A 12,854-nucleotide genomic window follows, 5' to 3' on the forward strand; every position below is an offset into this window, starting at 1 on the left:
CTTTAGTCAAGTTTTTATTGCTGCTAAAACCTCATTGGGGAGATTTACCCCTCTGCTTGTACTGGCGGCTAATATCACCAAAACAGAATGTGAAGGGAAATCCAATATTTTAGAGTTGTCCCCAGAACAAGTAGAAACTTTTTATCGGGGACAACTGTCTAAGAGCGAAATTACTCTAATTTTGAGAAATTTCCTCTAACTTCCTGTTGTATTTCTGAGAAAGGAAGTGAAGAGAAATGTCCCCAGTGGTACAAAGACAGGAAAAAAAATAACCTGGCAGTGGCTTTACCCTTTTACTGATGCCTCATGTGTATTACAACACAGAAATAGCAAAAAAAAAAAAAAAACTCACTGCTGTTTGTCTATATTTTTGAAGTGATTCAAGTCACGTGTCCTAGGTTTATCTGTCTCTCCTGTGAGCCCAGGACTACATGGCAGGTGTCAGGATGGAGAGTGAAACATACATTCACCAATTTTCCCCTGGGTATTATGAACATGGAAGTACCGAGTCTAAGTACTTTCTGGTTCAAGCTTTAAAACCCCTGGCCTCTCCAGTTGGAAGAAGATGATCAAGCAGAGTTGATTTGAGCACAGCTCCAATAAAATAAGAGCTTTTTAGCAAGTCACGGGAGCTCTATGTTTACAGTAGAAAAGAATATGCTTTCAAAGAAAATAACACCATCTTTAGGGTTAAACATGGTGGAGACTCCATCATTTTATGGAGTTGCGGTGCTGCCTTTGACACTGGATGCCTCAAATCTGTGCACTATGAAATCAGATTATCAAGACACTCTAGAATGAAAAACAATGCCTATTGTTAAAAAGGTCAGTCAAACCACAGGTCATAATTCTTTTAGCAGGATACAGACTTAAAACAAACACACAAGGGAACCCAAGAATGGATATAAAGCAAACACTGGAATGTTTTGAAGTGTCAAAAAACAAATATTGGGCAGTCTTGATCTGAATCGAGTAGAGCATTTATGGAAAGAGGGGTTATTACCACTGGGAAAAGTAAAACATCAAACTTCAAACTGAAGTTTAGTCTGCTTATAGTTTGTCTTCCGTGATTCCTCCTATTCCCCTCATTAACATGTTCATGAAAATATTAAATAAAGCATTTCTGTATTCATCACATACCTTACTTTAGACTCATCCTTAGGCCTTTGTGGTTCTCCAAGCAAAGCAGGCAGATCATAGCTGGTGGGAGGGGCCAGTAGAGTGCTGTACACAGCTCCCAAAAGACGGGAAGCTGTGGTAATGCTGAGCCTCAATGATTAAAAAAGAGCTGCATCCCAATACATGAAATGGGATGGGCTTGGGACAGTAAGGGTATGCAGAAAAGGGCTAGATGATCCTGGATATCCTCCAGCCAGGAAAAAGAGGGCTATATCTGACTGCTGCAACTTCTAATGTACACTGCAAGAAGCTTACAGTGTGCAATGAAATCAGAGCAAGACATCTCAGTACTGAAGAGGAGACTGTACAACACGAAAGGTAAGGCTAGAGTTCAGATGTAACACAACTGAGGCAGGTTGTTCAAGAAGAGTGGGACAAATTGTCAGCCTACAGGAAGTGATTGATTGCAATTATTGCCTCAAGAGTGTGCTATAAAATATTAGGTTAACCAAAAACTATATTCATGCAAATATGTCTGCTGTATGACCTATGGAATAAAAAATGGTGGATGTTGTATACTTGTGTCTGTTCAACGTATTTCATAGCAAATTGGGATTTTTTTGGGTAAGAATGCATTACAAAATAACAGAAATCAAAGAAAACACTTCAAACAGATTTACCTGCAGCTGTTGTTGAGCAAAAGATGAACCATCTTTCTTCAAATTTTCAAAAATTTCTTCAACACTGTTTGCTGTGAACAGACTAGGTAAAATAAATGTTATTAGAAAGTTCTTTTACTAGGAGATATTTTCAGTAGAAGTAAGGGCATACACTGCTAGGCCTCTTTCACACGGCCGCTCCGTATGTCCGCAAATCATCCTATTTTTTTGCGGATGATTTGCGGACATAATGTTAGTCAATTTCATTGCGGATGTCAGGGGAATACCATCCGCTGACATACGATTTTCTTCCTTTCAGTTCTGTTCCGTTTTTTAAACGGAACAGAACCCTAATTTTTCATCCGTTCAAAAAACGGAAAGGAAGAAAAATCGGATGTCAGCGGTGTCATCCGCAATGCCCATAGACTTACATTATGTCCGCATATGGGATGTCCGCAGATGGGATGATATGCGGACATACGGAGCGGATGACACAAATGTCATCCGCTCCGTGTAAAAAAAAAAAACAAAAAAAAGTCCCGCAGCGGAGCTTTTACACGGAGCGGCCGTGTGATAGAGGCCTTAGACGTTTTATTTCTTATTTTAGAAAGAGCAAGAGGGTTGACCTCTCCAAAGCAGACAAAAACCTATTTGGTATAGTAAGGATGGGTGAGAATTTAAGACAATATTTTTATTGCAGTCCATGTCTTCCTATCCTGGCGACAACCATACCACCACACAGGGATATAAAGTAAAGGAAAGCCTTCTCAAAGGGATTACAAACAGAAATAAAAGCTGACAGAAGTTTTAACTCTTCCCCATTCTACTCAAAAATAAAAAAAAAATGTCTGGATGAAAGATTTTAGGGAAGCAAAGGAGCATTCTCTTTTCATACAGTACTTTAGTAGTATTTTATTTATCTTGGAGAAATAACTAAAATTGATATAATCTTTAGACTAGTTGCACATTAAATTGTTTTGTGAATAACTATGACATACACAATACTAAACTTAAATGTGAAGTCTGGGAAAGTGCATGACGGAACATTATTGAACATCTTGATGCAGAAGAATTGTTGAATCATGTGTGAGCTTGTCCTGTCATATTTGTAGGGTAGGATCAACATAGTTGAGTACTGTCCATGATACTTTTTCTTAATTTGAACAAGTGTCATAATGACAACAGAAACTACCCAAAAGACCCTGATCAAAAGTGTACATACCCTGGTGATTTTGGTATGATAACATGCACACAAGTTGACACAAATGGGTTTAAATGGCTATTAAAGGTAACCATCCTCACCTGTGATCTGTTTGCTTGTAATTAGTGTGTGTGTATAAAAGGTCAATGAGTTTCTGAACTCCTGAAAGACCCTTGCATCTTTCATCCAGTGTTGAACTGACGTTTCTGGATTCCGAGCAACGGGAAAAGCAAAAGAATTGTCAAAGGATCTGTGGGAAAAGGTAGTTGAACTGTATAAAACAGGAAATTGATATAAAAAGATATCCAAGGAATTGTGAATGCCAATCAGCAGTGTTCAAACTCTAATCAAGAAGTGGAAAATTAGGTATTCTGTTGAAACCAAACCACGGTCAGGTAGATGAACTAATATTTCAACCACAACTGCCAGGAAAATTGTTCGGGATGCAAAGAAAAACCTAAAAATAACTTCAGGTGAAATACCGGACTCTGAAAACATGTGGTGTGGCTGTTTCAAGATGCACAATAAGGAGGCACTTGAAGAAAGATGGGCTGCATGGTCGAGTCAAACAGCACATAGACAAGCCTCAAACCTTCTGGCACAATGTCATTTGGAGTGATAAGACCAAAATTGAGTTTTTTGGCCACAACCATACACGCTACATTTGGAGAGGAGTCAACAAGGCCTATGATGAAAGGTACACCATTCCTACTGTGAAACATGGAGATGGATCTCTGATGTTTTGGGGATGTGTGAGCTACAAAGGCACAGGAAATTTGGTCAGAATTGATGACAGGATGAATGCAGTATGTTATCAAAAAATACTGGAGGAAAATTTGCATTCATCAGCCTGGAAGCTGCGCATGGGACGTACTTGGACGTTCTAACAGGACTATGATCCTAAACACAAGGCCAAGTCGACCTGTCATTGGCTACAGCAGAATAAAATGAAGGTTCTGGAGTGGCCATCTCAGTCTCCTGACCTCAATATCATTGAGCCACTCTGAAGAGATCTGAAACGTGCAGTTCATGCAAGACATCCCAATAATATACAGGAACTGGAGGCTTTTTGCCAGGAAAAATGGGCAGATTTACCATCTGAGAAGATAAAGAGCCTCATCCACAAATACCGCAAAAGACTTAAGGTCCGGTTCACACTTATGCGAGTGCGGGAAGGCTGCGAATCCGCAGCCTGTTCCCGCATCGCACACGCACCCCCGGCAGTTCACACTGCCATATGCGATGCGCTGGGGGTGTATGTAATCTTAACGACACCCCCAGTTTGATCGCATATCGCAGTGCGATTGTGCAGTTCGCACAGGATCAGATCGCACAAGTGTGAACCGCTGTGCGATCCGATCCTGATGCGGCTTCCAAAAAGGGTCCCTGTGCGTGTTTAGTGCGGCTGCGGTGCGAATTTAGCCATACAAAGTGTATGGCTAAACTCGCACCGCACAGCCGATCGCATGTAATGTCGGAGCAGTGCGCTCCGACATTACATGCGAACCCCGCACACGCACAAGTGTGAACCGGGGCTCAAGCTGTCATTGATGTTAAAGGGGGCAATACACGGTATTAAGAACTGGGGTATGTAAACTTTTGATCAGGGTCACTTGGGTAGTTTCTGTTGTCATTATGATTTAAAAAGAGTAAACACAGTTAATTGATAATAAATGGCTTCAGCCAAACACTAACCATGAGTGAAAAAAAAGTTTTTGTGTTATCATTCATATTCTCTGAAAAATGGCCAAGAAATCCTAAATACCTAAAGGGTATGTAAACTTATGAGCACAACTGTACAGGAAGGCTGTAACTGAGAGGCAGCGATTATTGTGTAACAGCTTGTACCCTTTTCATGTAACCACATCTATTTATATTATTTGTTCACAAAAAGAATGCACTGCAGTTTAATTACATATTGAACTCCTTCTCTGCACATACTGCCTCCTGTCTAAGGCCCCTTTCACATGAGCGCCTCCGTGAAGCGGGATCCGCTTGCTTGTCGGGGGATCTCTCCTCTGATCCCCACTGAGCAGGCGGAGCACAGGTCCATGTCATAGCAGAGCGGACACAGCCGGCTCTCGTCTATGGGGCAATTGGCCAGACGGATGGGGAATAGGTCCCTCATCCGTCTGTTTTTGGGGGACAGTATCGGATGGCGGCGGGTGTCAGCAGACATGTGTCCACTGACATCCACCGCTCCATAGAAAAGACTGGAGGGTCCAACTGGGTTTGCCTGAAAAACTGACAGGCGGACCTGACTGGATTGTCTGTGTGAAAGGGGCCCTATCTTTTGCACTCCTCCCCTTCACATACTGTCCCAGTCGTACCTTCTGCATTCCTCCCCTTCACATTCTGCCCGCCAAAACACTTCTTTAGCATTACTTTTAATATAACCATCATTACCTGTTGTACTGATAAAGTGGCAACAGAGAAAGCCATCATTATTCAGCAACTGCTGCCTGCTGAATACATCTGTGCTTTCAGGTGGGAAGCAACGTTTTGTGCTTAATTTTTTTGAGGGATATAAAAAAATGGCATAATAGAAGTCTAAAGGTGATCTTCTTGGGGATCTATTCAGAATTAAAACCTGGTCCACCCAAAAAATTAATACAACGTAGACAGATCTGCGTTTTAACCCTTTCGCCAGGCCCTGTGCTCCACTTTTAAACTTGGCAGGCTAGGCCATTTTTGCAATTCTTTCATTGCCTTTACAGCTTTCAGAGTTTTGTTAAAGACCCCCCAAGCCATATATTTTCTGAAAGCTCATGACCGGTAGAAAAAAATAAGGTGCACACATCATGATAGGGGGGAGGAGCCGGGACATGGCGCCAGAGCTGAGTGCACGCTAGTGCAGACCTGGGAGCCGCCCGAGACATGATACTGAACGCCTCAGTCCACCCCGCACACATGGAGAACTAAAGCGGACCAAATACCCCCTACCGGATCTCCAGTAACGCAGCCGAAGGCCCCGGTGGGTCGGTCGATCCCTGCTGAGAAGCAGGTTCCTCCGTTGAGCAGCCTCCGAGCCGAGGGACGGAAGGACAGCTCCGGGGATGTTGATCCCGTATAACCACCAGGGTGCAGCAGCGAGGAGGCAGTAAGTCCGAGCCGTCCGCCCGAACATCCGCCCGCGTCCAGCCGGCACAGAGAGACCCCTCACGAGGTCCCGCACTCGGTCCGCCATCGAGGGGACAGCTCACCAGAACGGGAAACGGCTCTGGGGAAAGAGATACTCGACAAAGCATGCAGTTAAGGAGCTACAAACCACACACTACATGAGGCCGAGATCGAGACCTGGAGGAGTGGTGAGAGGGTGAAAACCCCCAAATTCCTTTCCTTTCATATATGATACATGATATATGTTATAAGATCTATAGACTGGGACAAGTGCCAAGGTATACCATGGGTGAAATAAGATACTGACAGACTACCTTGAACTGCAATAGAATTACTGCTGATACCCCTGGATACGCCGGGTATATTAAGGCCCCCTCAGGAGGAGGGAGAAGGGCTTGGAAATAAGAACTCCGCTAGCGTGCTGGAAAATGTTCAATGAGCATTTGGTTTAAAGGGACGGAATGATAAAAAAAAAAAAAAAAAAAAAACCCCTAAACCCCCCAAGTCTCTCTGAACTGTACGCTGAAAAGGAGATAATTACATGAAAGAACCCCTTGGGACCCCCCAAAAAAAAGGCCTTTTTTCATTGGAGATAAATATTATATATATATGGTGCAGAAGACTAACGGTATCCTACAGGGGCTCCCATTGGCCTTTACTTCATTCTATAACTGGACGAGGTAAAGTCTGTATGAGAATAAAGTAAATTAAATTCACTATTCAACTCGGGTTTTCAAGGGGAAAAAAAAAAAAAAAAAAAATATAGATAAAAAGGCCAGAGGTAGCCCTACTGGAGATTATTGGAAGTTGGAAAATACTGGAAAATTATACTCTCCCATCTTAAAGTAGTACACCCCCTAAAATATACGCCGGGCTCACCCCTGAAATATTATATCTGACCACTGCTTGGTCAGGTAGACAGTTGGCGAACTATATTGAACTCGTTAGCCCCCCAGCTCTAGACCTCAAACGGAGCCTAAAAAGTAGAAATATGTCAAAAATTAAGAATAAACAGACAAAAGATGGGGCGGAGAAACCCGCAAAAATAACAGCTAGCCCCGGAACCATCAGAAAGTATATGACTCAGGATGGGAAGGGACAAAGTGAAGCAGCGGACTGTCAACCAGCTGTAAAATCAAAACAAAATAATGAGGGGAAAACAAAGACAAAAGGCACAAAAAACTTGGAGCAGCCGGGAGAGGAGACCTTGGACTCTTCTAGGGAAAGTACACAAATTATGGGAGACTATGTATCAGGAAAGGAAGAAGAACAGAGGAGAAAAGATCAGCCACCGACAAAATCTGAAATGATAGAAATGTTCACAAATCTAGAAAAATCAATCAAATCGGAAATGGCTAACCTATATAGGGACTTAGGACATACTCTGGCCAGAGTGGAAGAAATAGAAACGAAAATGAACTCCCAGGGGAAGAAGTTAAAAAAATTAAAAGATCAAATGAAAAGAACGCAGCTTGAACAGAGGAACATGGCTTACAAGATGGAAGACCAAGAAAATAGAAACAGAAGGAAAAACTTGCGGATTAGGGGCCTACCGGAAAAGGGCAGAGAGGAAAAACTAGAAGAAATGCTCGAATTCATCTTTAATCCCCTCCTAGGAAAGGAAATGGCTGACAAAATAGAATTTGAAAGAGTCCACAGAATACGAAAACCTCAGAACGCTCCAAAAGATAAACCAAGAGATGTAATAGCGAGATTTCATAAATACGATGTAAGAGCTAAAATCTGGGAGAAGATGAGAGACAGACCAATAATGAGATATGAAGATGCAGATATACAGATTTTCCCGGATTTATCTCAGGATACAATCAATAGAAAACGGGTTTTGAAACCAGTGGTAGATATTTTGAGGAAGCAAAATATACAATATTTTTGGAGCCATCCGCCAGGCCTAGGAGTACGGAAAGATGGAAGAACGGCCCTGCTTAGGTTTCCAGAAGAGACTTCAACCTTTTGTGAAACCTTGAAAGTTCCTGTAATGGAGATTCCAGGTTGGACTCTTCAAGAGTCCCTAGATGAGGACTCAGAGGACGAAAACGAGTGGCAAGAAGAGATTAAGAAGAAAAAGAAGAGTAAAGGGAAAAGTTAAAAACTGTTCTGAGTAACGGGGAGGTTACGGGGAAAATGGGAGAAGGAAGGAGGGGTCTTTGAGAGGATAGAAGGTAGGGAGGTGGATAAGGGGCATTAAAAAAGAGTTTTCAAGAGGGCGGCCCCATGGGGGCACTGGGGTGTATTTTATCCTCAAATCCCAAAATAGGGGGGAGAGGAAGTGATGGCGAGCACGAGCCGAGCTCAACCCCGGGGAAATGTCGATGGAAGGGGAGGAGAGATAAATCGACTAACCTAGTTAGGAGGCAAGGAGAAACTAGGTACCCTTGGAGGCGAAGACGGCCAGGAGGGAGGGGGGAGGGAGGAGGGGGGAATGGGTGGGTGGGAGAGGGAAGGGAGGGGTTTAGAAATAGGGAAAAAGAAAAGGACGACACAAAAACAGACTGTTTGAACATGCCATGTATACCTAGCTCATATAGAAAATATAACCCCATATATAAGAAGGAGAGCCCGAACTCTCGAGAACACCAGCCCCATAAATCCAGATGTGAAGGTATAGAGCCAAAAACTCGGGAAAATAGGAAAAACATGATAAAGGGATGGATGAGGTAAATATTATATCATATAACATACGGGGAATGAATTCACCGGTGAAGAGACAGAGAATTATGAGAGAAATTAATTATCTGAATGCAGATGTCATATTCTTACAGGAGACTCATATTACACATGATACAAATATTAGATTCTACTCCCAAAAACACCCAATATGGTATTACGCAGATTCATCCAAGAAAAAATCTAGGGGGGTAGCAATTGGTTTTGCTAGAGGGACAAGATTCATACTGGAGGAAAGGCTGGTGGACCCGGAGGGAAGGTTCCTCTTCCTGAAAGGAAAATTAAACGAAGAAGATGTTACTCTAGCCAACCTATACAGTCCAAACGAGGGACAAATACCCTTTCTAGGTAAAATCCTGGGGAAATTGACTAACTTTAGAAAAGGAGGAGTGATCATGGCAGGTGATCTTAACCTGAGCTTAGAGCCAAAGATTGATAATACAGCAAGGCACCAAAGAATATCGATCCATCAGAAAAAAGAGATTACGAAAAAATTATTTCAAAACCAATTAGCAGATATATGGAGAATCCTACACCCAAAAGAAAGAGACTACACTTATTACTCAAATATACATGGGACATACTCAAGAATCGATTACTTTTTGGTGGAACATAGATGGATTTATAAAGTAATAGAGGCGAAGGTTGGGATCAGAACATGGTCAGATCACTCCCCCATTACACTAAAAATAAGAATGGGCAAAAAACAACCCAAAATGAATGTATGGAGAATCAATGAAGACATAATTAAGGACAAAATGTGGGGGAAAGAAATTGAGAAAGAATTGGAATTCTACTTCCATAATAATGATATAGATGAGACTCCTAAGAACATTATATGGGAGGCGCAAAAAGCCTATATGCGGGGGATACTTATAGCTAAGGGAGTGCAAAGGAAGAGAGAAAGAACTCAAAATAAAGATAGACTGATGAGAGAGGTATATGATCTGGAACAAAAACAAAAAAAAACAATAAAAAATAAAGAGGAGTCCAATACCCAATTGGAGGGTAAAAAAGAAGAATTAAAAGAACTACTAGAACAGGAAATTAGACAAGACTTTAATAGGGTGACCAGAGAGAAATATATGGAGGGAAATAAAATTGGAAAAAATTTGGCAAGAATTACTAGGAAAAAAAAAGCAAGAAACTATATTGATAAGATCAAAAATAAAGAGGGGGAATTAGTCCACTCAGTTACTGAAATAGCGCGGGAGTTTCAAAAATACTATAGTAACCTCTATGCGGTAAAAGGAGAAGGGAAGCAAGACGATAGAGGGAATAGAGAAGAGAAGATTAAAATATATCTAGAAAATGCAAAAATGAAAAAAATAGATGAGGAAAAACTAAAATCATTAGAGGCACCAATTACAAATGAGGAGATACTCAGAGCAATAAAAGAAACGCCCACGGGTAAAAGTCCTGGACCAGATGGATACACCATCGGGTACTATAAACAATTTAAAGATCTACTTGTCCCAAGGCTCGAAAAGTATATGAATGGTTTAGGGACTAAATTTAATATGAGTAAGGAAGCCCTCCTAGCATCTATTACAGTCATTTTAAAAGAAGATAAAGACCAAACACTATGTTCCAGTTATAGACCGATATCTCTTCTAAACGTAGATACCAAATTATTTACAAAAATATTAGCTACAAGAATGAAAAGCCTAATGAATGAATGGATTCATAGTGACCAGGTAGGCTTTATACCCGGAAGACAAGGCAAGGATAACAGCATCAGAACAATTCTCCTGACAAAACAAATGCTTAAAAGCAAGATCCCAAATATGATCCTGTCGATCGATGCTGAGAAAGCATTCGATCGGGTCAATTGGGAGTTCTTAATGAGAACATTAGAGGGATTAGGATTGGGACCGAGGATGATGGCATGGATAAAGATTTTATATAATCAACCCTCTGCAAGAATAAAAATAAACGGGATACTATCGGATCCCTTTGAGATGCACAACGGAACGAGACAGGGATGTCCTCTGTCTCCAATGCTGTTTGTGATCTCATTGGAACCATTATTAGCCACTATAAGAGGATGTACTGATATCAAAGGGATAAAAGTGGGAGAGGTGGAACATAAGGTCGCGGCTTTTGCAGACGACCTCCTGTTCTACGTCTCCAACCCCAGAATAACCTTGCCAAATTTAATAAAGAACTTGAAAGACTATGGAGAACTCTCTAATTTCAAAATCAACCAAACAAAATCAGAGATATTAAGCATAAAGATGGACAAACAGGAAAGGAATAGGATGGAAAAAGAATTCCCCTTTCTGTGGAGAAAAGGTGAATTAAAATATCTAGGAGTTAAACTAACCCCCCACCCAGAAAAGCTATATAAAATAAATTTCTTGCCCTTACTAAATGAAATTAAAACAGAAATAAATAGTTTAATATTGAGAGCTATATCATGGATAGGAAGAGTTAACATTATAAAGATGGTAATCCTTCCCAAAATAACATATAAATTCCAGATGTTACCAATACAGATTCCTCAGGCATTTTTCAAAACATTAAAAGCACTAATAACTAAGTTTGTATGGAAAAAAAAAAAACCAAGAATAAAGTACACAACACTGAGTAAAAGTAAAGAAGAAGGGGGCTTAGCACTACCGGATCTTAAAAAATATTACCAGGCATCAATCCTTACACGGGTGTTGGAATGGGGAAAAAAAGAAAGTGGAAAAAAATGGGTGAAAATGGAAAACATAATGAGTGACACAGATTTAGGTAAAATGATTTGGATCCCACCTAAATATAGAAAGCTAAGCAACAATACACACATAATCACACGACAGGCACTGAAAATATGGGACACAATAAACACTAGTCAAAAATGGAAATACAACTCACCACTAATACCACTGAAAGACACAAAATATTTCTCACCAGGGGAGGGAAAGGAATATGGAAAATGGATGGGAGAAGGGGACGTAAGGTTAAAGGATATTATGACACAGGGAAAAATAATTACGTTTATAGATTTGAAAAAGAGGGGAGACTGGAACCTCACCGAATGGAGATACCGCCAGCTAAAACACTTCGTGGACTCCCTTCCTCAGCCGATTAGAGGGATAAAAGAATTATTGCCGATGGAGCAGATATGTATATCGGAGAAAATGCGTAACAACGTCTCTAACATATATAAAATTCTTAATGAGGGGGAGAGGCTGGCGATACCTCCATTCGCAGAAAAGTGGGAAAAAGAACTGGGTGCACATAGCCAAGGGTTCCAATGGGAAAAAAGTCTGAAACTGATTCACAGCTCCGCCATAGACATGAGTACGGCAGAAACTAATTATAAACTGGTCTCCCGATGGTATAACACACCAGACAAAGTTGGGAATTACCAAGGGGAGAGTTCAAAAAATTGCTGGAGGGGTTGTCAAGAAATCGGCACAATGACTCACATCTGGTGGAAATGCCCAAAAATTAGAAAATATTGGCAGGATATATTAGCAACAATTAAAAAAATTACTAATATAGAAATAATGGAAGATCCCTGGGTCTGCCTATTCCATGGGACTCAACTATCAATAAAACAATATAAAAAATCATTGATTCCACATCTCTTAAACGCAGCAAAAAGTTTAATCCCCAAAAATTGGAATGAGATAGAACCTCCATCACATAAAGAATGGCTTACGCGTGTAGAAAAAATTAGAAAGTTGGAATATTTAAAAGTATGGGGAGAAGAACAATACGAGAACAGGATTGAAATCTGGGATACATGGCAAAAGTTTAAAGAAAGTTAAAATGGTCGTTAGATACAAGATAGAGAAGGAAATGGGGTAGGGGGATTAGGGTGGGGGGGTGGGGGTGGGGGAGTCCTAGAGGGGATAAAATGTTTACTTCATGTGAAAAAGGAAATGATTTGTATTACATTTTTACCTTTGTATTTGCAAAACTTCAATAAAGAAATATAAAAAAAAAAAAAAGAAAAAAATAAGGTGCTGCTGATTTTTAGGGCACAATGATATTTGTGCGAATGTTTAACAAATCAATATTTTCTCATAAAAAATACACTAAAATCATTATTAGCAGATAAAAACATAGCACAT

General features: G+C 40.7%; 1 protein-coding gene across 1 annotated transcript in view; it reads right to left on the minus strand.

Annotated features, from left to right (window-relative positions):
- Positions 1–12,854, minus strand: part of HIBCH (3-hydroxyisobutyryl-CoA hydrolase) — a 225,500-nt gene that overhangs the window by 32,697 nt on the left and 179,949 nt on the right. The window contains exon 11 of the mRNA XM_082260054.1: positions 1,800–1,881. Within this exon, the coding sequence (XP_082116180.1) occupies positions 1,800–1,881 (82 nt within the window). The remainder of the gene's footprint in view (positions 1–1,799; positions 1,882–12,854) is intronic.

This window comes from Pelophylax lessonae, assembly GCF_965119305.1.
Source record: "Pelophylax lessonae genome assembly, chromosome: 6".
NCBI lineage: Eukaryota > Metazoa > Chordata > Amphibia > Anura > Ranidae > Pelophylax > Pelophylax lessonae.